At 39.9% G+C, this 27,141-nt stretch overlaps 1 protein-coding gene across 4 annotated transcripts in view; it reads right to left on the bottom strand.

The window, feature by feature from the left end:
• Positions 1-25,667, bottom strand: part of ccny (cyclin Y) — a 42,264-nt gene extending 16,597 nt beyond the window's left edge. For 3 of the 4 annotated variants that reach the window (XM_073488403.1, XM_073488404.1, XM_073488406.1), the window contains exons 1-2: positions 25,018-25,661; positions 381-455 (exon numbers count right to left, since the gene is read on the bottom strand). In XM_073488403.1, coding sequence (XP_073344504.1) covers positions 381-455; positions 25,018-25,171 — 229 coding nt within the window. In that variant the 5' untranslated portion in view covers positions 25,172-25,661. Of the gene's footprint in view, positions 1-380; positions 456-25,017 lie in introns of all 4 variants that reach the window. The other variant, XM_073488405.1, reaches the window with a different exon arrangement.
• Positions 25,668-27,141: the final 1,474 nt, after the last annotated feature.

The raw sequence follows: 27,141 nt of genomic DNA, 5'->3' as shown, positions 1-27,141 counted from the left end.
TCATCCATTATATTAGTGCTCAGCACTCACGCTCAGTTTTGCCCTATTCACATTAAGGTAACATTTTGAATTGAGTTTCTAGGGTCTTAAAAAAACACCACAATAACACAGAACACAACTTCACTTTGCCTCATGCTCCCTCGATCTCATCTCAGCAGGTCCTGTGTGTTACACAGGACAATCGTGGCCCTAGACGTATTTAACACAGCTCTTTAAGACACCGTTTAACACAGACACCAACAGTCTCATAAATTGTTTGGCTCTACCATTGCCACTCCTGCCACTGTCTTAAATTGTGTCCTTAAATAAACCTGGTTATAATGCAGGGATGTATTTGCAGGCCATGGAGAAATGCAGGGTGTCTCTAGAGTAATGCTCACCATCAGTCTGTGACTTGCTGAGGAAGATAGTGCTGGCCCGGGGATGATCTGAGGGATTGTACTCCATGGGCAGATCTGAAAAAGAAGGCAAAAGAAGAACATTAGTCTTACAGGTAGAAATTAGAGATCTGTTGACTGATTTGTTTTTGGAAAACCTGGACAACCAGGACACACTTCTTGTACAAATCCAATGTTACTCAGTAGCGGAGCAAGGTTTTAAGATTTCCTCTGATCAAGTGATATTCAGCAGAATATACAGCAACTACCAGTAATTTAGGAACAGCAAGAAATGAACACCAGGCTGTGATGTTTTACCAGGATAACTAAAACACACTGTCGACTGAAACCTTTCATTTTGAGGTTAGTGTGTAGGATTGGCTTTAGGGGTTGACCACCTCTTCTGAAATGGACAATCTGGCTCACAACAGTTTGCTGCTGCAGTACTGTGTAAACGGTGCTTCATAAATTGATGTGCTGAGCATACACAGCAGAGAGGTATAGATTTGTTTTAGTTCATTGTCTGTAGACACATACAGCCCAGGATCAACCACCACATAGGACAGTAGTTGGCAACAGAAACTGCTGACTGCGAGAATCACAAGAAAAAGATCTTTGAGCATTCGATGAGATGATGAACTGAAAGCAGGTTTGTACGACATCAGTCTTTTGAGTGTGACACTGTCTCCTGCAGGTACAGATGTCTGCCACCAGGTACTCTCTGTCACAAGGTGTTGAATTAGGACTCCAACTAACAATTATTTTGCTTTCATTCTTGTAAAAGCCATTTATCATCTTTATTTTAGTATCATCAGATTGGTCAGATGTCAGATACATGATTGACCAGTTGTCCCCATTATCGTTTTTATTTGAGTTTGCTTTATTTTCTGCCATGTCATTTTTAAAAATCATTTTCAATTTTTACATTTATTACATGTTAAGCTTCTGATGGTTAAGGTGAGTGTGACTGCATCTGGCTAACTTTTAACAAAGTGAAATATTGTGTTTTAGTGTGCAAAATGTTTTCTCTTTTCATAAATTGATCAATCTATTAGATATTTTTTAAATAACTGATCATTTAGCCTATGCAAAATTTTAAAAAAAGTTGCCAGAGCCAAGAAAAGATGCTTTTTAATTTAAAATATTACCGTTCAACTTTAGATTTTTGCTGTAAACAATCAACCATCCCTTGTTAGATACGTATGTGTCAAACAAGAAGCATCTACAGACACTGTTGCCTGGCAGATGGCTGCTATGTAAAAACACTGAATATATCAGTATCAACTTTGTGTCCTAGTTCTTTGCCCTGATTAAATCCCACAGGCAGAAACATTAGTTTTTAATGTTAAATTATAAGCAAGAAATGTACAAAGACGAGACTTGATTTGGCTGATTCTTGCACTGTATTGTAAGCCAACCGCCTTTGTATTCATAGCTGCTGTTTGAACAGTGGATTGGTTTTATAGCTCCAAGGTTGCTTGGGTTTTATGGTATCCTGGTGAATTGATTTAATATCCTGAACAACCTTAGATGAAGCATTTGTTGACACAAGGTTACGATTATTATCATATTCCGGTCTAGGTTAATCATTAACGAAAACTGTCATACTTCTCCTAAAATCTCAGTAAAGGCAAGAAAACTAAACTAACACCTAACACACAAAAAACAGTGTGGGGTGGCGACCCCATTAGCAGCTTCCTGGTTTCTTGGGATGATGTCAGTGAAACAGGAAGGGTCAGAAGGGGCCAACACCCAGATAGACTAATAGAGAGAAAGGGAAACAGATGCCAAGAGGCAGAGAGACAGAAGAAGAGTGACGGGCTGATAATGACAGAGAGAAAGGTGAAAGGAAAAAGAGAGAAGAAAATGAAGTAATGAGAGTGGCAGTTTTGAAAAATGATTGACGGGAAGAGGAAGAAGAAGAGGTCAGATTTCAGCCAGCTTCAGTGTAATACTTTGAGGAAATGATTCATGTAAAACCATTACAACACTATGTAATGATAGATACCGAGCCACAGGTCACACATGGGAGCCACTGCTATTGTGTGCAGACTCTTTTGAACTACTGTCTTTTTGTGTTTGAGAGCCACTTGAAGAGCCTCAAAGGACACAAACACACTCAGCCATGATGTAGGAGTGAGCGGTGACACACGGTGCTGCTTAAAAGATGGGTGTGTGGGAAGAAGCAAAGAGCAGTGAAGGAGAACTGAAGGTGGATTAATGATGCTGCACACTGCTCATCTGTTAGTGATGTACGCAGTGCACACATAGTGCAGCAGCACATACATCTACAACACAACTCAATTCAGTCACAAATAATTGCTGAGAGCTGACATTGTGTTTTTTGTGAAAGAGAATTGCAAAGAAACCTGAGAGAATTATCTGGAAAATCAACCAAGACCCTGTTTATGGATAAAATGAATGGGGGGAATGTCTTACATACCTAACATACAGTACTTTAAAAAAAATTATAGAAATATATAATGAAGTCTTACTCACTGATTTGAAGCATTGCCCACAAGAACCATATACAACCAGAGACATTAAAATAAATTGACTAAAGAATGAATCTCTGGTTGACTGTTTTTTTTTGTCTCATGGTATACAGTCTGTATATATCATCATATCTTCCAACTGCACCCTCCATTTATTATTGTATGATTGTGCAGTCTTACACGACTGTCGCTGACAAGACAAAGCAGAGGTGATGGATTTCCTTTGCTTTGAACAGGCCGTGTATGGTGGAAGTGTATTCATTTATCTGGAGAACAATGAGAAGAAGAGCAATGGCTTATGGCTGCTTTAGTCTCCATCTTGGTTTTGTACGCCATCTATCTATAGATGTGTTCTTGACTTTTCTGTTGGGTTTCTGTAGAAGCGTAAATTGTTCAACTTAATACACTCCTGCCTAAAATCCACACACTGACCTACTCCCTCCACTCTTTGTTCAGCTTACCTCTCTAACAATGTGTAACCACCACCCCCTACTTCATTTCCTCTCTGCTTCCTGAAAAAGAGGAAGTTGGGTGCTTACATCTATCCCCAGGTTGGAGAGAGGGAGAAAACTGGGGAGGGTGGAACCACACTAAAGGTCACTAACACCAGCCACCCAAAGGGACACACCCTGGATCTTTGGACAGTCGGCTTTCTGTGTTAAAAAATGTGACATCACCAGGAAGAGTTTGCAGTATGGATGAAAGCCTCTATCATGCTTGATGTGATTTTCTATTGTGATATAGTAAATGATCTGTAAAATCTTCATGGATAAAATCACTGGAGGTGAATGTTTTACACACACACACACACACACACACACACACACACACACACACACACACACATTTATATACGGTATCAGAAACGTTTAGGATGATGTAAGAGCACTATTCAACAAACTATAGAACAACAGTCTAGTTGTTTTTAACATTTAGATGCTTGGTAAATGTTTTGCTAAACTTTTGTCAAAACCATTTCATCTCATTTTGCATAAGAATAAGATCCCAGCTCACTCTGCTCCAGGATATTATCAGTATTGAAAATGTATTCAAACACTTGCCAGATGCCCTGGCCAACAAATGTTGTTCTCCAGATATAAGACAACATGTCAGTTTGTACAAACCCCAACAAATGCCACCACATCATCAGGATTTTAATCATTCTTTCAGTGAAAATTATGATGGAAAAATGGTGATTCCCACTAATCTTGAATCGTATCGCAATATCCATGAGAAATAATCACAGAATGAATTTTTATATCATATCATGTAGCCCTATTGCTGCATGATATGATATAAGAATAAAAAAAGCAAAACACCTGAAAGATGCACCTCAACCAGCTGCAACCACCCGCATGACAAAATGAACAGGAATATCTGTATTACTGTGGTTAGCAGGTAGCTGGCACTGTGCCCACCTGTCCTCTGAGCCTGTCATGAGGGCAGCTTCAGGTTGTAACATCAGCCCAGACAGGAAGGCCCTTTACTGGTTTTTGGCTGCCCTGCTGAGGTGCCAGCCTGAGGGGATCCAGATGGTGCAGCACGGCACCGCCCTGGCTGTCAGCAGCATGCTATCAAACAGTACGCCCACATGGTTGAGATAAGAAGTACACAGCACATCTTGTAAATGGAGTGCTGGAGAAAAGAGCACACGATGTAGCTGCTGTTTGAAAATAGATAGGTTAAAAGGAACAACAATGCTGCATGGTTGTAGTTAAGTGTGATGCTGGATACTATTTTTGTAACTTCAATTCAGACTGTTTTGTTGCTGTTTGAAATGAAGCAGTCTGGTTCGACCACTCTTGTGTGCTGATTTGGGATCTTAAAATCATTTAACTTAAATGGTCAAATGTTCAGTCTACTGTCATAGAAGAGAAAAGAATCCATAAAATATTCACATTAAAGAAGCTCAGAGAATTTTTATTATCATTCAATCAAACAATGATCAAAGGCAATTAATTTAATCGTTCCTTAATGCTCTAATGGGAATTGATAAGACTGTATTGATACTAATGCTGTCCGTCATCTAAAATGGATGAAAAGAAATCATTTTTGTTCAGCATTTTCTGTAGGTTTTTGCTTAGCCAAAGCAAAAACCTACTAAGTCTGTTATTATAACATAGGATTTCCCCATGGTAACGGATGTGCTGCTCAGTTAGGAAACAGTGGCATAGATTGTCAAATTAATGGAATGACGGGTTTTCAGCCCATGTTGCATAGACAGATGTTTCAGCATATTACTAGTGATTCCACCATTATTTGAAATGATCTTTTGATAGACAATACAACGAGCTCACTTGTCATCTTTGTGAAATAAATTCACATTTTGGACCGGTTCTACCACTGTGCCATGACTCCATCTTGTTACAAGTTTCCAGCAGTGTAGACACATGATTTTGAAGTCAATGTTTTGCAATGCACAACTGTCGGACAAAACATACCGGCATCAGTAAAAGGTAATGATAAGCTCAAAGGCATATAATTCCGATGCTTCCATTCCTGTGCCAGTGTAAGGTTTATGAAGCAAATTGGGCAAAGCACCTCACCTCATCCATCTGCTTTCTGGTGTAAAACAGCCTCTAGAGTGTAGTTTGGAGCAGCACAGCAAAGCACTTTTCATCTGCCACTTATCACAGTGCAAACTTAAGACTGCTGCATCACATGCTACTGTGAGTTGGCCCTGATAACAATGCCCCATAAGTATGTGTGTGTGTGTTGTAATGTGAGAAAGTAAGCCCCACAGCTGTTAACGTGTTCTGTGGGCATTGTTAGTGTACAAGGTATAGGCTGTGAATGTGCGACAGAGGGCAGACCTTGACAGTTAAGTGGCTCTCACCTTGGACAACAAAACACTTTACAGAGCACAGGGGTGGTTTGGACTCAGGTTATTATGAGCTATGCTGTGGCATTAACCCCCTGTGAAAGTATGTTATCAGTGTTATGGCATTTACTACTGTACCACGTAATGATACAGCTACTGAGTTTTCATTTGAACAGTGTGTGCAATAAGAAGGAGCGAGTTAAAGCGCCACTGGTGAGATTTTATGTAGAGAAACACTTTAATAGCAATATCCCATCTGCGCACACATGGAAGAAATGATCAATTAAACCTTTTTTTTTTCTTACCACAGTGCACTAAAAATGTGTTGCTTAATTTGCTGTTGCTTAATTTCTGGACTTTGTTTTGGCACAATTAAAGTTACTATAAATCAAAAGAGAGGCTTGTTAAAGGTCATTGGAGAGACTAAGGGAATGAACTAATGCTTAATGACTTACCCCGCTTTTAGCTTTTTTAATACACACAGACAAGAACACACACACACAGCAATGTAACAAACCCCCAGCAGCATCATCACAGCTCCTCCTAACAGCTTAACCACCTCTGAGCACAGCTCATTGATCGCCAAAATCTGCAGAACTCAGTGCAGTAAGGCGGATTCATCAGAGGAAAAGAGCTGAGCTTTTATCAAAGAAAAGCCGAGAGGGACAAGGAGATGGAGGGGAATGAACTGGAAATTTCACCCGAACTAGCAGAAAACATATCACCATTCTGATGGCTTCAGCAGAACTCACACAAGTATGCTTCATGTCTGTGTGTTCACAAGCCTCACAGAAACACAGAAGTCATAACATTTTGTTTCCATCACTTCAAAATGCCTTAAGCTGAGGCATATGTGTCAAAGTCAATAATCACTGATTCAGTCAATAGTAGGTCAAAGCCACAGTGGCCCGATAACAAGTGTAGGAAGTGTTTCTGTGCCACTTGAGTGAAAAGCTTGTTTAAAAGTAAATGGTGAGAAGAAACAGGTTTTTTATTTCACTATATTTTCAGATTTCTGTGACAATGTGAAGAATCACTGAAGAGTCACTGCCACAGTCAAAAGGCAGTGACAATCACTTATAAGCAGAACAAAGAAACCACTGACTGGAAAAGAAAAGAGAGGAAGAGCCAGTCGAGGTTTGACTAAGCTCAAAAGTGCCCTTCCACTTTCACATTTGGTCAGTTCATGAGCAAGGACATTGGGCCTTTACTGATTTCTGAATTTTTAATTGTGCCTAGAATAACCTTCGTCTGTCTTCTCTTAAAAAAAACCCCTCTAATTTAATGGAAGAATTGTCAAACATTATGCCTTCACCCTCAGTACATACTGTACGACCTAAGTTGGGTTGCAGTGGTATCCCAGCATAGTGTTGTATGAAAATTGACAGGTATCATACCGCATACACTTGAATTCTACTGTATTCTTGGTATTGAAAACATGTAGATTTTATATCACATTTAATGTCCATCAGAACATAAAAATATGTCACATGAAAATATAAAGTATGTATAAAAGAAAATATTAAAAAACCCTTCAAGTTTCGTTCCCCTGAAGAATCGTCACCTTAACGTAGTGGTGGGGTTTGTGTGCCCCTGTGACCCTGGGAGCTATTTTGTTGGGAGCAAAGGCTCCAGGTAGGGTCTCCCAAGACAAATTGGTCTCAGGGGAGGGACCATACTCACAAGCTGAGCGCTGCGGTGTTGGAGTTCTCCCCGAGGAATTGTTGTTGTCTGTGCTAGTCACAGATTGGCCATAATGAACAGCATCAAAATCCAAGAGGCTTTGTAGGCAACTGGACTTGTTTCAGTTTCTTGAAGATGTTTCACCTCTCATCCAAGAGGCTTCTTCAGTTCTTCAGAAATTATGAAGAACTGAAGAAGCCTCTTGGATGAGAGGTGAAACGTCTCCAAGAAACTGAAACAAGTCCAGTTGCCTACAATATAGCACTTAGAACTAAACTAAATTATGTTACTGTGAATCCCTCCTGGGCAAGCACACTTACAAGGAAAAGTTTGGTAATTAATATCCAATGTTGTGTAAGAAAAACAAAGATAGTATAATTTATAAAAGACATCCATAACCTCTCCCGCTGTTCCTTATGTACATGCACACAAATAAATCAGTGGGATTGTCAGTTTCATGGATACATTACCAAACACACATCACACCTCCTGTCTGCCTGCACAGCTACGTCTTGTTCTGAAAGGGGGAGACATCCTGCACTCACAGGAGGAAGACCTTGTGAGGAACTATAACAAAGTACAGCCTACAGCTCTGTGTCCGGACAATGACATTAAAGCATCCAACCAGCCCAAAAATTCACACAATCCATCACACTGATTTCTTTCCATGACATTTCATTGGCAGTCTACCTGGCTATGTATACTAATGTGTCGGATGTGGAGCACTGCTGTTGATTACTGTTACACTTGACAGACTGCTGTAATTAGGTGAAGCTGAAATGGAACAGCCCAGGGCAGGGAGGAGGAGTGAAGGCAAGGGAAACTTTTCCAAAAGAAAGAAAAAAGACCACACACCATAAATGCTGCAGACACAAAACATACAACCTAGTAAAGCAGTCATATAAAAGCTAGAAAGCATTGTTGATATGTCAAGGGGACAAGGAGGCCGTAGTGATTGATGTTGCAAGACGGACAGATGGATATTAAGAAAGATATTGCAAAGGCACGGAGAGAGAAGCTGCACTCCAATTGTTATCGACATTTCATTTAACGAGGCCAGTAGCTCATATTTTTTTCCAGGCACTTAAGTCTAACAGTCTAGTTGAATGTAATGGCACTGCAATATCAGCTGTTATACTTCCATCTGTTTAGTGAGCTAAGTATAAAACTGAGGAATCCTTAGTGACGCTAAGCCTTAGAGTTGCCTACCTTAAACTTGGATTCTGCTATTTTATCCTTTCATGTATGCCTTCGCATTTGTACATTCATATTTCTAGAGAAAAAAGTAATGCATGCTCTCTTTAGCAAAGATGCATAATCCTGAAGGTGCAAATCACAAATCTGACTATTTTACCATGTTGTAGTCAACTGATGAGAACTGTAATCAGTGGCTGCAACAAATGATTATTTTTAGGGTTGACCAGAATGCTTCAAAGCCTCTAACGTAGCCATTATAAAAACATCCAAATCATTATTCGAAACTGATTGGTTGGTAGCAGTCAACACAGAAGCAGAGTTGTGAGTCGAAGGGAGGGCTGCAGATATTCATTAATCTATTTCTATAATGACAAGCATGCCCAGTTTCCTAGTTACACCACTGTAAATGCCCCGTGGTCATAGTTTACAGGATTTTACTCTGTAGATGAAAGGCGACCGGTTTTAAATAAGTTGCTCTCAGATTTGTGTACAGAGTACACAAATCTGTCTTGTCTATGTTTTCATTGAAAGTCATCTAGATTTAGTTCAGAAACATACACATACACAAATGCTGTCCTGCAAGCTAGTTAGCTACAAGCAAGTTATTCACGGATAACTGTCACAAAAATGGTATCCAGGACAGCCCTAATTATTTTAATTATCATTTAATTATCAATCTAGATATTTATTTTTTCAATACATTTTTTTGTGTATACAATGCTGAAAGAAGTGAAAAAAAGAAAGAAAAGGTGAAGGTAAGAGTGAGACAGAAGTAAGTAGGGCATGTGAGGGGTTGAAGAGTCCATGGGCAGGGAGATGGCTCATTTATTCTGCACCCAGCTGAGAGCCATAAACCCACCCTCCCACTTTCTCTTCCCTCCCAACCCTGCATCCTCATTGTAACTAGGCAACGCTGGCTTGAAAGGCAGGCCCATCAAAGGTAAAGACATGCTTGCTGTCTTTTTCTTCCTTTCTATTGCTCTATTCCTCTCTGCCTCTGCCACCTGCTTGTACACTACACTGTACTAATTGCTGCTGAGTCTTGTTGTGCTTGATGATGCTTCGGTACTGTACAACACAGAGCACTTGTACAGAATCCTTTGCACTGCTTTCACCACACACACACACACATTGCTGTACTAGCAGAGACAGTACTCATCCTTCCCATGAAAGGTGAATGACATTGGTGAGTAACAAGACTGAATACGGTTTGCAGAAGGGAAATAACTACATTGCTTTTTTCAAATTTTGCACAGACCAACAGAAAACCAGGAATTAAATAATTTAAACCAAAAAAGGCAATTATGACTGGTTCAAACTGATGTGGTGTTTATGATTATCGGAGTATATAAATCTGTTATCATATATTGGTGGGCTTTTGAGAAATACAAGGAGGACTAATCAGAATCACACGACACATTAGGATTGATGGCACACTTTACCAGTGAGACAGGACAGTTTAACTTACAAACTTCCAGGTTGATGACTAAAAGAACTCTGCTGTATTGCTGTAAAATCATGCACTGTATTGTTTTGGTGAAACAGCATAAAGGAAAATAACCCAGGTGAGTAGATGAGCAAAATCCAAGCAGGTCGTGCTTTTCAATATGTTGAGGAATGTCTTAAAACATTTATTGTGTTTTTAAGTTCAGACACATGAATTCAGATACACATGCACACTATCACAAACATAAACTCACAGACACAGAGCAGAGGTGCAACTGTGGTAAAACACTGCCGTGGCAGCAGTCAGTCCACACTGAGTGACAGCAATTATGGTACAAGGGGCAGCTGGGTGGACAGGCACCAGGGTCTTTCACCTGCTCACATGGGGGAAGGAAATGGCCAACTAGTGTTGAAGCAACAGCACTAGAGTGATTAAAAAAATAAAGAAATAAGGTAGATACACAGGAGTGAGAGGTCATTAAACAAAACATTTGAACTAACTTGAAGGAAAGAACACTGGTACTTTAACATTAGAGGAGGTCTTAAATTAATGTGGTTGCTCTAAAATAATCAAATTTTCCTGAAGATTAATAGAATAGATTCAAGCTCCATTCCTGGGCTCAGAGGAAATGTGACAGTAACAAAGATGGATGTTTTATATAACAGCCATGGGATGTTCAAAACGGCAATATAAGCGCTTTAGGTTCCCTTCCTGCCATTGACCATCTGTCCTTGCAGAACATGATCCATGCACCACCATGAGGGATCAATATCGGTAATGTACATCTGGGAGATAAGTCTGGGTTTAAATGCAAGGATTTGAATGTGAGGTAACTGCGCTGAAATTGAGGGTCTAAGGACAGAGGATGTTGTTCACTGTACAGATTGTAAAGCCCAATGAGGCAATGTGATTGTGATTTTCGGCTATATAAATAAAATTGATTTGATTTGATTCGTAATTGAAAGAACCCAACGCATTACTTAATGGGCAGGGTATAGTCAATCAGAGGTCCAAAATAAAAACCTGCTACAGGTGGTAACCATGGCTGCGGTACAGCTGTACATTTCAGTTCAATTTCAGGGTGGTAAGTTATTATTTTGTAACTATCTTTTATTTCAAATATAATGTTTTAACTTTGCAATTTCTCTACATCACAGTAGCAACTGTATGTCTGCTGACTGACTGGAGTGTATATATTTTATAACATATATATAAATATAGCTATTTATACGCCAGTTACATAGTGACACACATAAGTTACGGAGGTAAAGCTCAACTCCAAACCAGGCATTTGAGGCAGTTCAAAATTAGTGTTTTCTGTGGGAGAGAGTAACTCCCTTTGGCGTGGACTTTGGGCTTTTTCACTTTGCAGCCTTTTTACTTGCACAAAAATGCTACATAACACAATAGAGGAAAGGCAAAACCCCAAAAGCATAATATGACGTATCTTATCTTTCACATCACAATACAAATTATATCCATAATGCTAACCTCTCATGAAACGCAGAGCAAGGTTTTGCTGAGCAGGCATATGAAAAATTGAGATGCAGGGTGTCAGATCCATGAAAAAGAGATGGCAAAGTGATTTGAAATTACGGAATTAAAATTTACTCATCACTCGCCCTGATTAATGGGGCTCAGCAGGCAGACAGGCTGCTCCACCATAAACATCTCTAAATGCACAGCAGGGTGCAGATTTTAGCATTATTTTTCTAACATCTCTGCTCTGACAGTAAGTAAGGTAACATTTTCTTAATATTGGCACAGGATAAACTAATCATCCCTTTAACTGTCAATATACGATCCGATTGCCAATTGGCACAAGTGTAAAGCCAATCACACTACATCTTACTATTTAATTACTGTCATCCAGTCATCCGATAAGTGTAGCTATTCTGATTGTAAAAAGTGTGTTCTTTTTTCAACCTAATGATACACGAGTAATAGTGATGCGTTTGCTGGACCAATGAAAGCTGTTCAACTGTGATGCATTAGCCTGCCACCAACCTATGCTCCTCTCACAGTTACGTGTTTAATCCGAACCACTCTCTCTCTCTCGCTCTGTGTGAGCTTCATCCGGTGTCAAGCTGTGGAAGGAGCTGAGGATGACAGGAAGGCCATCTGTGCCAAGCTCTGTCATACTGTTGACATTTCCATACAACACATGCGTGCACACAAATGTTGGCATGCACACATGCACGCACACACACACACATTCCCCCATACACACATACACACACACACATTCCCCCATACAGGCATTAGCACCCATGCATAAATCAACACAAACACAAGCAAATACACCAGAATAACAACGGCAATTATCAGGGATGTACTGTAGGTATTTCGGTAGATAACACAGACCGGGAACATTTGCATAATTGGTGCTAGGATAGGCAACTACCAAAACTAGGATTGATTAGAAGGTTCAGAATACTCAAACATCTATGGTCCAGCAATGCTGTTCGTGTCAACCTTACCAACACCAACTACATTAAGAAGACATAAAAAAAACCCAATATACACTCAAGGATCAAGGGTGACATTAGGCCTAGGCGATAAAACGATAGCAATGTGTATTGGCAAAAGGCACATCATCGATAGGTAAAAGAAAATAGTTTGATGAAATGTTCGATAGTTTCACAAGTATGCATTACATGCAAACTAATGGAAAGCCGCGAAGAATATGCCCTAGCTCATAAACAGCCTGTCATATCCCTTGATAATGGAGCGAGCTATGAGTGACACGCGAACAGCCAATCATTTAACAGACAAATCCCATGTGAGCTTTCTCCCTGCCTCATTTAAACAGCCTATAAAATCCCTAGGTGCTACAAGTGACAGGCAAACAGCAATCATTTAACAGGTGTGTAGTTCGGTTGCATCATTGCCATGTGACTGAAAACAACAGTGTGGAGTGAGGCGTTATTATGGATCCCACTGCCGTGCAGACCAGCTCTACTCTGCCTGCAAAACTGTTAGGTTACACAATGGCTGTGGTTGTGTCTGCTTTTCTTGCGCTCTGATACAGCAGACTACAAGCTGCAGCTCCAGCAGCCAACAGACCAACTTCTTCACCCTCTGTCCAGGTCCTCTGGAGCCGTTCTTCACTGCAGGAGTGTCTCCGGGCTCGTTAGGTGAAGCAAACAGGCTCTGGCTGCCACTGCTCTGCCACCCGGCCTGGTTGCTATACCTATAATCCTAGAGACACTGCAGCTGCGACAGCCAAAGCAACTATGAGTCACAATCAGCCACACCAGCTCTACTGCGGGAAAACACATGCACAACCCATTAACATTATTATCTGTGGGTTTTTCATTGTTCTGTTAACATAATAATAACCTGTGTGCCTTGATAAAGTGGATAAATTCAAAATAAAGAGGTTAAATTCGAACTTTTTTTTGCCTGGTCTCTAAAAATTATAAAATAGGACAGGTGATTAAAAATGATCAATAATTATTGATATCTACCGATATGAAACCTCACTATTGTGATAGACTTTTCAGCCATATCGTCTAGGCCTGGGCCACATTATACTTTTTTTATTTAAACTATGAAATGAAATGAAATGAAATGAAATGAAATGAAATGAAAAACAGTATTTTTCACTCATCCCATGTAATAAAGATGAACAGATGGCACATTAGCAGCTCCATAATCACATTAAAAACCATTATCTCTGGCCAAGCTATCTGTTATTGACTGCATAGCTTGTCAGGAGTAGCTGGCAGACCAGGTCAATTTTCCAAGTGCCAATCAGCAACATGTAATTACCTCCACACCTGCCCACCAGACTACCACCAGCAACTCAAGTAGTCCCATCTGATGGCTGCAAGCTCAGTTAGTCAGCTAAATTAGTCCTGACTCCCCTGGAATCAGCACAAACAACATGGCTTCACACACTTCTTTCCCCACTACATCAGAAATTCCACATGTGAATTCAAAGCACATGATAGTACCAATATGATCATAGTCGCCTAATATGGATTACAGATGTCATATAGATGAAACATCTGCTAATACTGATAGTTGGGCTTTTATGCCTGTTTCTTAATTTGAGTTTTACCTGTGTAATGATACAACATTCCAATAAATACATTTCAGTTACTATGTCTAGTTCTCACTTGGGAACAATATTAGGATTTAATGTGAGATGAAAATTAAATTGGTTATACAGTGTGGCCCTGCAGATGGTCTAAATATTGTTAATCAATTTACCCTATGTAAATATTGCTGTTACAGTGAGAACCAGAACAAGACAATGCTGCATGCACATTGGTGCATTTATTTCCATACAGACAGACATCTGTTATAGAGACAATGGTAAAATAAATTAAGTTGTTTGACTGTGAGGTGAATAGTCCAACTAACCTGTCAACGTCACAAATAAATGTGCAAATTGATTCAACTGACAAAGAACAAGACAAGCCTGGATGACAAACAAAAAGGAAATTCATTTCAAGTCTTTGGAGCTGAAGTATCTCAGTACATGGCATCTACTTTTAAAAGTTAGTTTTGAGCCCTGTAATGCAATCAGTTGGCTTTAGATCTCTGACTCTTTCACTTGGTCAGAATTGAGTGTTAAGTAATAAATGTAAATCTCTACTTTAAATCCTATTGTGAAGGGCTCAGTGAGGTCAAACAAACAGGTCAGACTATCCCTGTAAGCTTGATCTGTCTGTAGAATTTGGATGTCTCTGTCCTCTCTGCTCAAAACAAGACAAGCAGTCTCCCTCATTTTGCAGAACAAATCTGCCAGTAATGCAAGTGGCCTGCTGACAGCTGTGCCCAAATGATCTCTTGAGCTCCCAAACACCACATCTAATTGCCATTGAGTCCAGTTCCCAAGCGTGCAAGTAGTTGAGAGCACCACTTCAGCAAGCAAACAGATTGCATTATGTAAGCTGATTTCTGATTATACAATTCAAGAGCACTGATGGGAATCTACTTACACTCAAACATGGGCATTTACTCATTTTTGTTCTTTCTGCTTACAAGAAGCACGCACTCTTGACGAGTTGGATTTGGGGAATACACTCTGAACAGTGAGGATCACAAAGGCTATTGCCATCCCACGCTTCACTACACAGCTGAGCTTGACACTTTCACAGTACAAAACCAAAACAAACAGGTCAAGCAATTTTATCGCACAAATCCTTTTTTTTGCTCTCTCTCAAGCAAAATCAACCTGCTCTGACCAACAGAGGGGGGAATCTGAATATACAGAGCAGACAAGAGAAGGAAACCCTTTTAAGGCTCCCTTTAGTCTCAGGGGAGTGTCAGGGTTGACTTGCAACACACTTCTTAAATAACTCTGTCCGGACCCCGAGTACTTATAGAGGTCCTCTCCCCATATGCCCTTTAATAATGTTGACAATCCGCATACAGTTATTCTAAGAGCTAAGGATGACATTGATTTATCTATCTTAATCTCAAGTTGCAACTTTTTTAGCTATTTATGTAAAGAAAACATATTTTTCATGTTAATTAAAATGCATTTGGTTTTACATTGCATTGTGCATTGAGAAATTTCACAAAGGGTTTTTATTATTGATTTTCCTATTTCTAGTATCAGTTAGGGTTGGGTACCAAAGTCAGGTACTTTTAAGGGTACTACTCGAATTATGTTGGTACTACAGGGTACCAATTCATGTTACATCAATCTGTGCCAAAATTTGGTAGCTGGGTAAGAGAGTAACTCGTATATCGTATAGAGAGCGTAAGAGTCAACCTTGCAGCTTGTTTAGGTATGAGTCATCACAATGGTAGTTGAAAACAGTGGAAAGTGTTACACTTCCAAACTTGACACAGATGACATTTTCACAGTTACAGTAAAACTTGGGCTTTGGTACTTTAGTAAAATGGAGTAACTTTAGAGATGTTAAGGACACAGTCTTTAATTTGAGTTGAAAAGCTAGCAGTAGCTGTCTGTTTAATATCAAGACACAAGATCTGGAAATGTGATTTAATGGATTACATCAATGGAATCTGTTCCATTTACAATGAAAGATGTGCTGTTCTGTGGCTGAACTGGCCAGGATTACTTCTGTTGCACGTCTTGTTACGTTGTTAAATGCCACTCTTACAAACCATTAATGTTTGTGCATTTTCCCGGGGTAAGGAGGTTCCTAAAGTGTGCCATTTCATTTCATGAATGGATGAATAGTTACGTGGCAGGATTATTTGGAAGAGAGAACGCCACATTGGTAAGTACAGTATTAAGTAACATAACACAACAGTATCTTTTCCTGCCTGCCGTCAGTGCCCTGTTCCTATCATGAACAAGGTAATGGTGTCACGTTATATATTCGAGACTGGATAAACTGAAAACGGGTCAGATGTGAGAGGTCTGGCTATGCCAGACTAGACAGCTGTTCCAACGTTTAACGTTACCCCGTGACCAGAAAGATTTAACATTAGCCCATATTTTCTAACCCTTTGGCCAGAGTAATGCATGGAAGGAAGTTCATGGAGTGGAGAATTACTTGATGAAAAATTATCTCTGATTTAACATTAGTCTCTTAGTCTACATTGAAAAACGTGACATTAAATAAAGTCTGTTGTGCATGTATGGCTGCTGCATATCTAATGTTAACATACAGCAGTTACCTGTCTGTGTCAATTTGTTTACTTTAGATTAAGAAGGAGATGGAGATTAAGAGGATTTAGATATTTTCAGCAGAAGTGGCCCTCAAATGATGATCACTGACTCAGCGTATACGCCATGCAAAATGGTGACATACTCCCCCACAAGGTCAGTGGAGGCTGCGCAGCCATCGGCAACTACGGGAGCCAAGTTCAGCCGATAACAATAGTTTGTAAAAGGTCCTATTGGTGCCGATTAATCAGCCAAACTGATTAATCAGTCGACCTCTATTAGCATTATTGTGCTTCAGAAAGACTGTAAACTTTTGAACTTAGCTGTGAATAATGAAGTCAAGTGATCAACAACAGTGACTGCACCCGAGTTTACCTCCTCTATGCTACCAACCAGAAGCATCGACTTGAACTGATCTGACAGGATTTCATCCCACAGATTGTGTATTAGAAGTGTTGTAGGTGTTACAACTCAATCTCGATGGAAATAAATAAAATTCTGTCACACATGGAAACTTTCTCTTATTGTGTTCCCGATCAGCGATCCAGAGGCTGCCCCCCCCTCTTTATCAGAACTGGCAGAAGACCATTACAATGTGAATTTCTCATGAGACGGCAGCACTACGAGTGAACATGGGAGCGGGTAATTTGTGGGCAGTAGATGAATCTTCCCTGGTGTAAGCCAAGTCGAGCCAAACAACACACCAGAATGAGATTGTCACAGGCAATTGCATTTTCATTAACAGTCTGTGAATCAGTTAATTTGTTTTTAAAATGGAAACCATTTCCTCTGAAATGATTTGTTATTTCTTTTGGGAATTGCTAGCTTTGGTGGGCAAAAATAAAAAGGAGTCAAGTAGATGAATAGTTTTTATGAGACAAGGATTGTGAGTCACTTAAGCACGCACAAATCAGACTCTAACAACCACATCTGCTACTTCCTATGATTGCAGCCACAATACTTAGTGCATGTAGGTGACACCTAACAGAATGCTTCCAGTTTGTCTCATGTTTTAGTCGCTGTGGCTGTGCTGTCAGTTTAGAGACAGGACCAATTACATCACACATCGAATCAAACAGACAATTACAACAACTTTGATAGTGTTTGTGTTCCAGCATGATCGATGTAAACACAAACTAGTATTTGTCAAAGGCACTTTACCCAGCTGCCAGAAGTCAACATGTGTGTGAACTTTCAACCTACTATCCCAGGATAAACAAAGTTTCATACACCGGCATTGACAAGATAACCCAATGCAAATTGCAGTAGGAGAGGAAATCCCAGCAGAAAGTCTGTGGAGGCAATAGACGGTGTCGGAGTCTCACCTATTTCTACCACGACACACGTGTGGTTCTCGGCAAAAAGCTACCTGAAAACGACCTGTAGACGATCATATGAACAGAATATAGTTTTAATGTCTGTATGTGTAGAATATGTCACAGACATGAAGAGAATATAAACACAACAGGTGAGGGACATTTTCTTTCCTGTGCACTTTCTTTCACTTTCACTTTCTGTCCCTCGCTCCCTCTCCTTCCCCCTCCAGCTTTCTCGCTCTTTCAGTGGGGGAAAAGGAAAATCATGTCATCATATTTATCAATAATTATCTCCATGTAAACAGATAGGGCAAGCAGGACAGAGTTTGATTACATTTCCAAAAATGCCTTAAACCCACTGACTGAGAGTATGCACAAAGTTGCTGTTGGTTGGAAAGGGCAATATTGACAGTAGCCCCATTCACACTCCCTTTTCAAGGAGGAATCTTGCGCCAATATATGTAGGGTCTTCAGCATCTTATATGAGGAAAAAAATACCAAATTTATACATGGAAAATTGGCTGTCATCCTGTCTGTCCTACTAACTCTTCGTCACATTTCTGCCCGAAAGACAGCGTCTGTCCACGGCAGCGAGAGCCAGGCGGCTCCTACAGTTGAATGGCGGTGATTATGTGATGCGGTTTCAAGCAAAAACTGTAATTCACCATGTCTTTGTCACCTTCCACTATTGTGTTGTTGTAGTTACTGTCTCAGCCAACTTTAAATAAAAAAAATAAAAAAATCACTGCGAAGGTCAGCGCTGTATGAAAAAACACACTGGACTGGCTTCATGCAGGCGCTGCTTGGTTCAGTGTGAACAAACACAGGCAGCATAAAGTTAAGCCTTCGTTGCGGCAATATCACTATCTCTGTGTGAAACGGGCTGGTGACAGCACTGGTGACTCTGTGTTGAAAAGAGCAAGTTTAACGAACTCAGACAAAGTGAGAGTCACACCCAAGCAAACACTCCACTCAAAACCCAAACAGTTATTGCAGCTTCTTTTATGATTGATTTGCCCCTGAGTGATGGTTGAATATCTGTATAAAACTGTGGGTATTCAACAAATCTGGCAGATTTCAACTGTGAGAGTCTGACACCAAAATGTGACATGTGCTGCCCTGGTTTTAGACAGCTCATCAGACTGTACTCAGGGGCATTCTGAATCTTTTTGAAGAGCTGCCTCTCTTACATGAGTTCGCTAAAAAAGCTTAGTTCTTAATTGGCTCTTGAATACAGACAGTATTTCACACAACATGAAATACTCTGTTGAGAGAAACATGTAGACTTTGTTGTGCATTCACATACTTCAAGGAGCAGCTATTAGTACATTAAAGCTGAAAAGTCAATAAGTCAACTGAAAGAAAATTAATGTCTCAAAATTGTTATTTTGATAATTGATTGCTTGTTCAAGACATTTTTCAAGCAGAAATATCACCCAATGCCCTACCCTGTCTTTCAAATCTTTTGAATTTCATACTGTTGGTGGGTCAAAACAAGTAATTTGAAGGATTAAGGAAATTGCATTGGCATTTTTCACTGGACATTTTCTGACATTTTATATGCCAAGCATTTTATCAGTTGGCTGAAAAAAAATATCAGCACATTAATCAATAAAGAAAATAATCATTAGTTGCCCTAGTTGACATTGCTAGGAAACCTGGTCAATTAAATGGTAAAAGAGCCAAAATAATTGAAAAGGAGGAAATTAGTTCACACATCACCAATACAGATACGGACAAGACTCCATTTGTTCTTAAATGATCAAATCTTTTTACATGATTTATGTATTCATCCTTTATCTCGACAAAAGTGTGTTGCTAGTAATGGCTCTCACTGTAGTTTTAAATAATTGTGGATTGTAATTATGTTTGTCTTTGAAACTGATGTTTAACATTAAATTCACTCACTGTGAGTCATATGGGAAAAGTGGAAATTGTTAGTTAAATGTAGGTTTTAAATGTGTGTACATTTACAAAGAAACCCCAGGCATAATAAAGAGCATTTTTCACCTCAGCAACAATTAAAACAAACTCATATCACACACTGTACATCTAGGTCAACTCGTCTGGAATTCATAGTTAGGAGATTCCCCAGGCTCATCAACCAGGCATGAATAATCCATGTCCAGATTTCAATTAGCCTGCAAGCAAGACTCATCAATATGTGTGTGTGTGTGTGTGCGCGCGCGCGCACACGCGCCAGAAATAACTAACTTTAACACTGATGAGACACAGACAAATGCTGCGCCTGGAGCCATTGCTCATTTACAGATGTCTATGTTAAATAAAACCCAAACAGGGTGAGAGATCCATCTGTTTCATTTTCCATCTCATTCTCCTCTCTCTCTTATTTCTGAGAGACTGTAAGTGGCCTGGGTTTACCTTTACTTAGAGCTGCTGTGCAGTAGTACAACATAACAATGTTCTCTGATCAAATTAGACTAAAAATAGCTCCGCTGTTGGTTTGGAGGCGCTGGAAATCACAAAGAAGGTTCCTACCTCTTTTGAGAACGGCAATGAAGGTGAACCCAGTTATACTGAGCAACATGAGCTACATGTAGATGACAATGTTTAAGCTCAATCTCTGATCATTTTGTCCTCCATATTTCCCTCCTGTTCTTCTTCCAGGGGAAATACTCCACTTCTGTGTGTTACAACTTCAATTTTAGTCATTTGATTTTTCTCAAAAAGAGCTGAGAAAGGGGATGTTACCAATACACCTCACTTGTTTCAAACATGTGATTAAAAAAAGGAAAAATATAGCAAATGGCTCCAGTGAAAATGTGATAATGATTAAGAATTTAAATATTATTTCTCCTATTTCTTTTTATTTTCATTCAAGATCAGTTCAAGTACAGTGCCACTCACTTTATGGTATTTTATTGTTTACCGTTCAGATAAAAGTGTAAAGAGACATTCTAAGCTCTACCTTATCTAGACTTTAAAAAAAACACTTCCTTATGTAACTACCAATGCATTTTTCATATCAAATGCATTTAGACTGGAAAGCATCATGACCATAGAATCTGTTCAGTGACTACAAGAGCCACCAGTCTAACACTAGCCAGAGAGCAGGTTGATTTTATGAGTTCCTCCCATTGGGAATCACTTACTTTAACCTCTGTATTGATAGCAACCATCAAAATAAAAAAAAATAAATAAAAAAACCCTCAACACCTGAATATCTGTGTCAGGCGACAAGACTTTATTGTGATCAAAGACAAATGATGGGCCTGATCTTGAGAGACCTGTCCATTGGTAATGACATGACACTTTGTCCTAAAAGGCAGATATACGTGGTGTAAAGTATAAATTATATAGCATGACAGTCTGAACACAAACAGACATAAATAAGCTGTCAGGAGAAGCATGAATCCTCAGCATCTTTATCTCTGACTGACTGGTGTAGAGGTTATGATGAGAACACACAGGGTTGCTTTAGAAAGCGAGCAACTGCTCAGACAAATCAGATTATTCTGCTGATTTGTAAGAGGGGCTGCTTGAAAGACCATCATTTACTTGGAAGAAGGCTGTTCAGTGATACTGTGTGTGTTTTGTTTGTGCAAACACACAAAGTGCGCGCCTGTGTCATCACCGCCGTCAGCAGCTCTCATGGCTGATTTTTTTGTAATCACATGCTCACTGTAGCCGGGGTCACACACATAAACACACAACAGAAGCAGAGGCAGGCATGCACTATAAGTAAACAAATCATACTATTTGTAAAACCTGTATCACATGGTCTCCTTGTGCATTTCCGTATCTAACATTCACAAAGTCCTTCAGAATTTACCAGGTCTTTAGTATAGCCACGATCAGGCATGATGACCAAATGTGACTTTTTGATGTGTTTATATGCTTGGATAAAGCAGCGCTCCACCACAGGATAGGTACAGGAGTCCTCTGGCTGTGGAATGCCATTAGAGGTCCAGTGCCACGGTCAAAGGGTTATTAACTAAAGACTTGTGTAAACAGCTCAGGACAAACACTAAAAACCAGCTTGAAACCAGTTCTTGCCTCTTCCTTTCATCATCCTGTTTATTTTAAGAGGCACAATTCCAAGCTTTGTGTTTGGAGTTGTTGGTCATTTTGACCTCTTGTCCACTGACCACCTGTGCTGGCAATACATTTACATGCAGTGACTATAAGGTTACACAGCTTGTCAATATTTTCAGTAAACATTATATATTCAACAGATAACATTTTACATGCTCCAGGTTTGGCAATCTGTAAAATCTGTGACGAGAGCTGCCTTTCCCTGGCAATATTCTGACATTTTAAAAAACAAATAATTAATCAAGAAAATAATTGGCTGTTGTTGTGTCTCACAGTGGTCTAAATATTGGCCCCAGCATACCAATTCTAAGATTTTCTGGCATGAAATGGGACAAAAATGATACATAAATATTATTGGCACTGTTCTAATTTTGGGTAATAATTGAAAGAATTATGAAACTCAACCAACTTGAGTTTCCTTTCCAAGGTGTCTGGATTCCCTCAAACAAACTCGGAGGAGAAGTGCGGCATCTTTAAATGAAAAAATACTGCTTAGGTGGTTCAGACATCTGATTAGGATGCCCGCTGAATACCTCCATGTGGAGGTATTCCAGGCACTTCCAACTAAGAGGACAATACTGGGTAGACCTAAAACATGCTAAGAGGGATTATATATCCTATCCAGCCTGGGAATGCCTGTGACTGGGAGGATGTCTGGGCTACACTGCGTAGCCAACTATGACCCGACCTAGACCTAGACAAGCAGAAATGGATGGATGAACCAGAATGTATCTCTCAGTCCAAACCGATTAAATGGTCTTCAAAAACCATGCTGTGTTTGACCCATTGTGTGCCTGCTCCATCAATTACAAAGTTGCTGAAAGGGCTTTGTAGCAAGGTCAAGGTCAGTTAGAGCAAGGCCCTAAAACTGCAATGGTGAGGGGTTCAGTCCCATGGGGCCTTGCTTTCAACAAAAAGAAACAAAGTTGCGCACAGTTTAGAGCCTGAGGCTTCCCTGATTACTCCCTACAAGGGAACCCATTCCTCCCAGGGAGGAGTACAGTGAGGTTTACAGTACATAATTTATAGTGAGCAATATTGCTTTAGGAAGACACCTGCCATACCAGAAAAACTGAAATACATAATTCCAAGTAGCATTTTGACCTGTTTTTGGCTGACATCAAACCACCCTGTGAAAGGCTGTTTGTGTTATTTGTATGCGTTAAGCTCTGCAGTGTGAGACAAACATTTTGAGGACTGAGACAATGTGATGCCTAGCTGGGTGCTGTGCTATAGCAACCTGCACTGACAACAAGCATTAGGGTTAGTACCTGCCAATGTTTTAATGTTTTAATAACTTCCCATTTTCTTAAGTATCTTTGGTAATTTCCTTACTGTGGTTGCATGCTGCGATAATTTCCTTCCCTGCCTTCCCTCCCCCTCCCTCTCCCCTTCCCATTTCCTTTCTAATCACTGGGGTGCCTATTTTTTGCTTCAACGATGTAGACACACTTCAGACCTCATCATTAGAGTCTGATGAAATCGATTAAGTTACATTTCAAGGAATTCCATCTTAGAACTGTTATGTAGTAAAACTTTGAAGTAAATAACAAATCAAAGCAATCGAAAACAATCCTATCTTTTTTTTTTCTCTAACAACTGTTTCTAATTGAACTATTCCTCACTCTCCTGGGGCAACAACACTTGGTGTAAAATGGTCAACAGCGTGTGACTGCACTGGTGTTAATGAGCAGTGAAACATGAGGCTGGCCATTTCCTCTTCAGCACTCTGTAGGAAATGAATTAACATCTCGCTATTAACGCTGTCCATCATTATCACATCACCTCCGACTGAAATACAAATTCACACTCGCCTTCAACACGCCGCCCCGACCTTATGCACCCTATTACACACAGACACATGGTGAAAATGACACAAGGTCAGAGTCCTACATCAAGTCATTCAAACCGCCTTCTGGACTTGGTGGAAAAAAGATGACATCCAAGCCAGTTAGGGATTCACACTTCATTCACGTGAAAGACCCCAGGAAGAGATGCATTAGACGACTACATTGCAGAGGCAAATATTGTTCTATTCGCTCCACAACAATTATCTGACAGCTAGAATTACTTTTGTTACTTTACAAATGAAGATTATACAAACAAATCATACAGTATGATGCATTTGTTCCATGCAGAAATCTTCTTACAAAGTCATTTCAGCCAATAATTTAGTCCTAACGCCTTTATTTTTTCAAACCATGTGCAAGGATCCATCTCTGAAGTAAGAACATTGCAACCTATTTATGATGCAAATCTGTTTTTGTTTGATGCATTTTCTGAAATAAAGTTTTTTTCCTTAATTCTAGATAACACACACACCTCAAACTTATTGTTTCAACACACGGTTCATTTGAAATTCAATGAAAACAGGCTCAAATACTGTTAGTGCTCCAACACTGAGTTTTGTCACTAGTTTTAAGTAAAACAAAACAAAAATCTTTAGGGCCAGATTCTGACTTAAATCTTCTTCATTACACTTAGTTTTAGTAAGATATTGCACTGCCCATTAAAACATAAAAAGAAGCTCTATGTCGACCAGCTACACCAGTAAAATACTACTTAGGCCGACACAACAACGCATGAATAAACTACCTAATAATCTAATCTACATACTGTATTAAACTACTGAGTGAAATGGGCCAGTACTTGGACTTTTGACAGATTTAGCTATGACACTTTTTGACATTTACAATAGTGAGATTCAAATGCATGTATCGATATAATGGAGTACTTTTAAAAGGATATGGCTGATTTCCAACATGTTGGAAGTCCAATGAAGAGGAAGCCTACATCATTGTAGTTATTGGTGTAACGGGGTGGGTGGATCCTTCGCACAGATGTTGCAAGCTCTCGTGATCTGTTAATACTACAGCCTAAATCTGTTTAGGCATAGGGTATCTGCAGGGCAACGTTCCCTATCTGTTACACAGGAACTAATGATAATTAATTTGAGAAATGTGTGCGTCGTTTCTGATATTAATTACATGATATTCAGACAGTGAAAACGGGATAAGTGCATCTCACCGTCTAGATTTTCTCTGTCGCTGATGTGTTGGAGGTTGCAGGCTGTGTCCTCCCGGCTCAGCTCCGGCTCCGGCCGGTAGGGCTCGAGCCTGGAGTGGTTGTTCCTCCGGTGTTTCGGGCTCGACGACACGCAGCAGGACGTTGTATTCCCCATGGTGTAAGCAGACTTTGGTTATAGTCCAATCCCAAAACACTGTATCTACAGCCTTCTCCCGACCGAGCTGTTAGCGTTACTACAACACAGGAGGAAAAAAATGGGGCGGTAACGCGAATAGCCAGACCTGGTGCGAACTACCAAACCCCGGTATCCGTTAGCGTTACACGCCCTTTCCTCGGAGTCTAAAACACGCTTAGCAGCACAAACGCAGTCATTTGTAAAAGCTGATGAAACGCAAAAGCAGTCTAATAAATCACAAGAGTAGCTCAACGTCCCCTTCCTAACGTCCAGGCGAGGGCAGATATTGCCTCTGTTACAGGTTTCGGTTCACACTCGACTCCCTCGCCTTGTAATTTCCGTCGAGTTATCTTCACAGACACATTTTGATAAACGGTTACTTCATGGCAACATGAATAACTGTGAGGGCGTGATACTTAGCTAGTCGGGGGAAGATATTTTTGCTCTCAGCGCTACATGGTTGCCGATGTACTGTAGACTGCTGCAGCTACATCCGCTGCCGTGTCGCTTTCAGGTGCTCGTCGCTAAAGTCGGATTTTCGCCCATACAAGGTTAAGAAATACATTCCCACGTATACATTGTTTATGTCTGGTGTTTTTTTCACCCACCGGAGCCCGACAGAAACGATTGTGATAACAATAACAATGTTTTGACAGAAGAAAAAAAGGAAATTAGCCACAGCTCTTTGAGGTAATATATCTGGACCGTGTAGGGACTGTTGTTTAACACTAAAAACAATTTGCAAAGAAAAATGTGCGGTAGATTTTTTTTCTTTCTTAAGTTACTCTCTTTGTATTCCAGGTTTTTATATCCTCTTTAGCATTTTGTGGGAGAGAAGGGTCGCGAATAGAATTTACAACATTTCGCGCGGGCCCTAAACGCATCTTAAAAAACCCACAGCGCTGTGGCTGTTATGGAAAAGGTTCCGGTTCAAGTGGGTGGTTATTACAACGATGTAATAAATGGACAATCATGAAAGACTCTTGGGGGATATAGTGAAATATGAACAATACAAAAAATGGAATATGATAATTATAAAATAGAAAAGACCCTCTCAAGGGTTCAGGTGGACAATCATTTGTTACATTTCACCAATATGTACAGTTCCACCACAGTCAATATAATGACAGTAAACTGAGGAGATTTATCTATTTGCTCTTGCTTTAACAGGTGGGTAAACGCTACTGCTGTGTGGGTTATGACTTTTGTTGTTGTTGTTGTTGTTGTCCCTGGAGCCTACCCAAAAATAATAAGGTAATGGTAAATCTGTCACTTGCCGGTTAATTATTAGATCTTGACTAATGACTGACTGATGCATGAGGGCTTTGACTGGCCTGTGACAGAGTGAAGTGACTGCTCATGCTTAAACCTCTCTGCGGGATTAAGAGGGATTAGCAGAGGTTAACGTAAACAAAGTGACGTCTTGAGGAAGATCTAATCCCTTGAGATGATGTCTTTGACACGCGAGACAATACACACAATCACTAATGATGCCGGGGACATAAAAAATGAATGAGAATATAGGGTTTTTGTGTGATTACGTTGGTTGACATGATCAGGCATGGTGCTGTAGTGCAGCCTGCTGGTACTGCAGCTGCATTGCATCTGATGATAGCAGGCAGCCAAATTACAGCCTGCTAAATAAATGGTAGCCTATTTTGTGATCTTGAGTTTTTTTTTTTTTTTTCACCTGAAATGTGAGGGAGAAGCTCATTTTCATCTTAACACTTGTAAGAACTTATAAAAACAATGTTACAAATTGTGACAGAGTGTGCTGTGGCTGAACATTTGGAAGCATTTTACATATTAAATGCAATACAATCTTTAAATCAAACCAATATGTAAATTATTGTGTAGGCCTAGTTAGTGGCTATACTTGGACAGCATTTCCTTTTGCCAACCGGTGCATTCCACAGTGTAGTTTTGTCTCTAACAGGGTGGAAGTTGAC

The sequence above is a fragment of the Pagrus major genome, chromosome 19, assembly GCF_040436345.1.
Source record: "Pagrus major chromosome 19, Pma_NU_1.0".
In the NCBI taxonomy this organism is placed as follows: domain Eukaryota; kingdom Metazoa; phylum Chordata; class Actinopteri; order Spariformes; family Sparidae; genus Pagrus; species Pagrus major.
The sequence above is the reverse complement of the archived record's forward strand: the minus strand, read 5'-3'. Positions and strand labels throughout refer to the sequence as shown.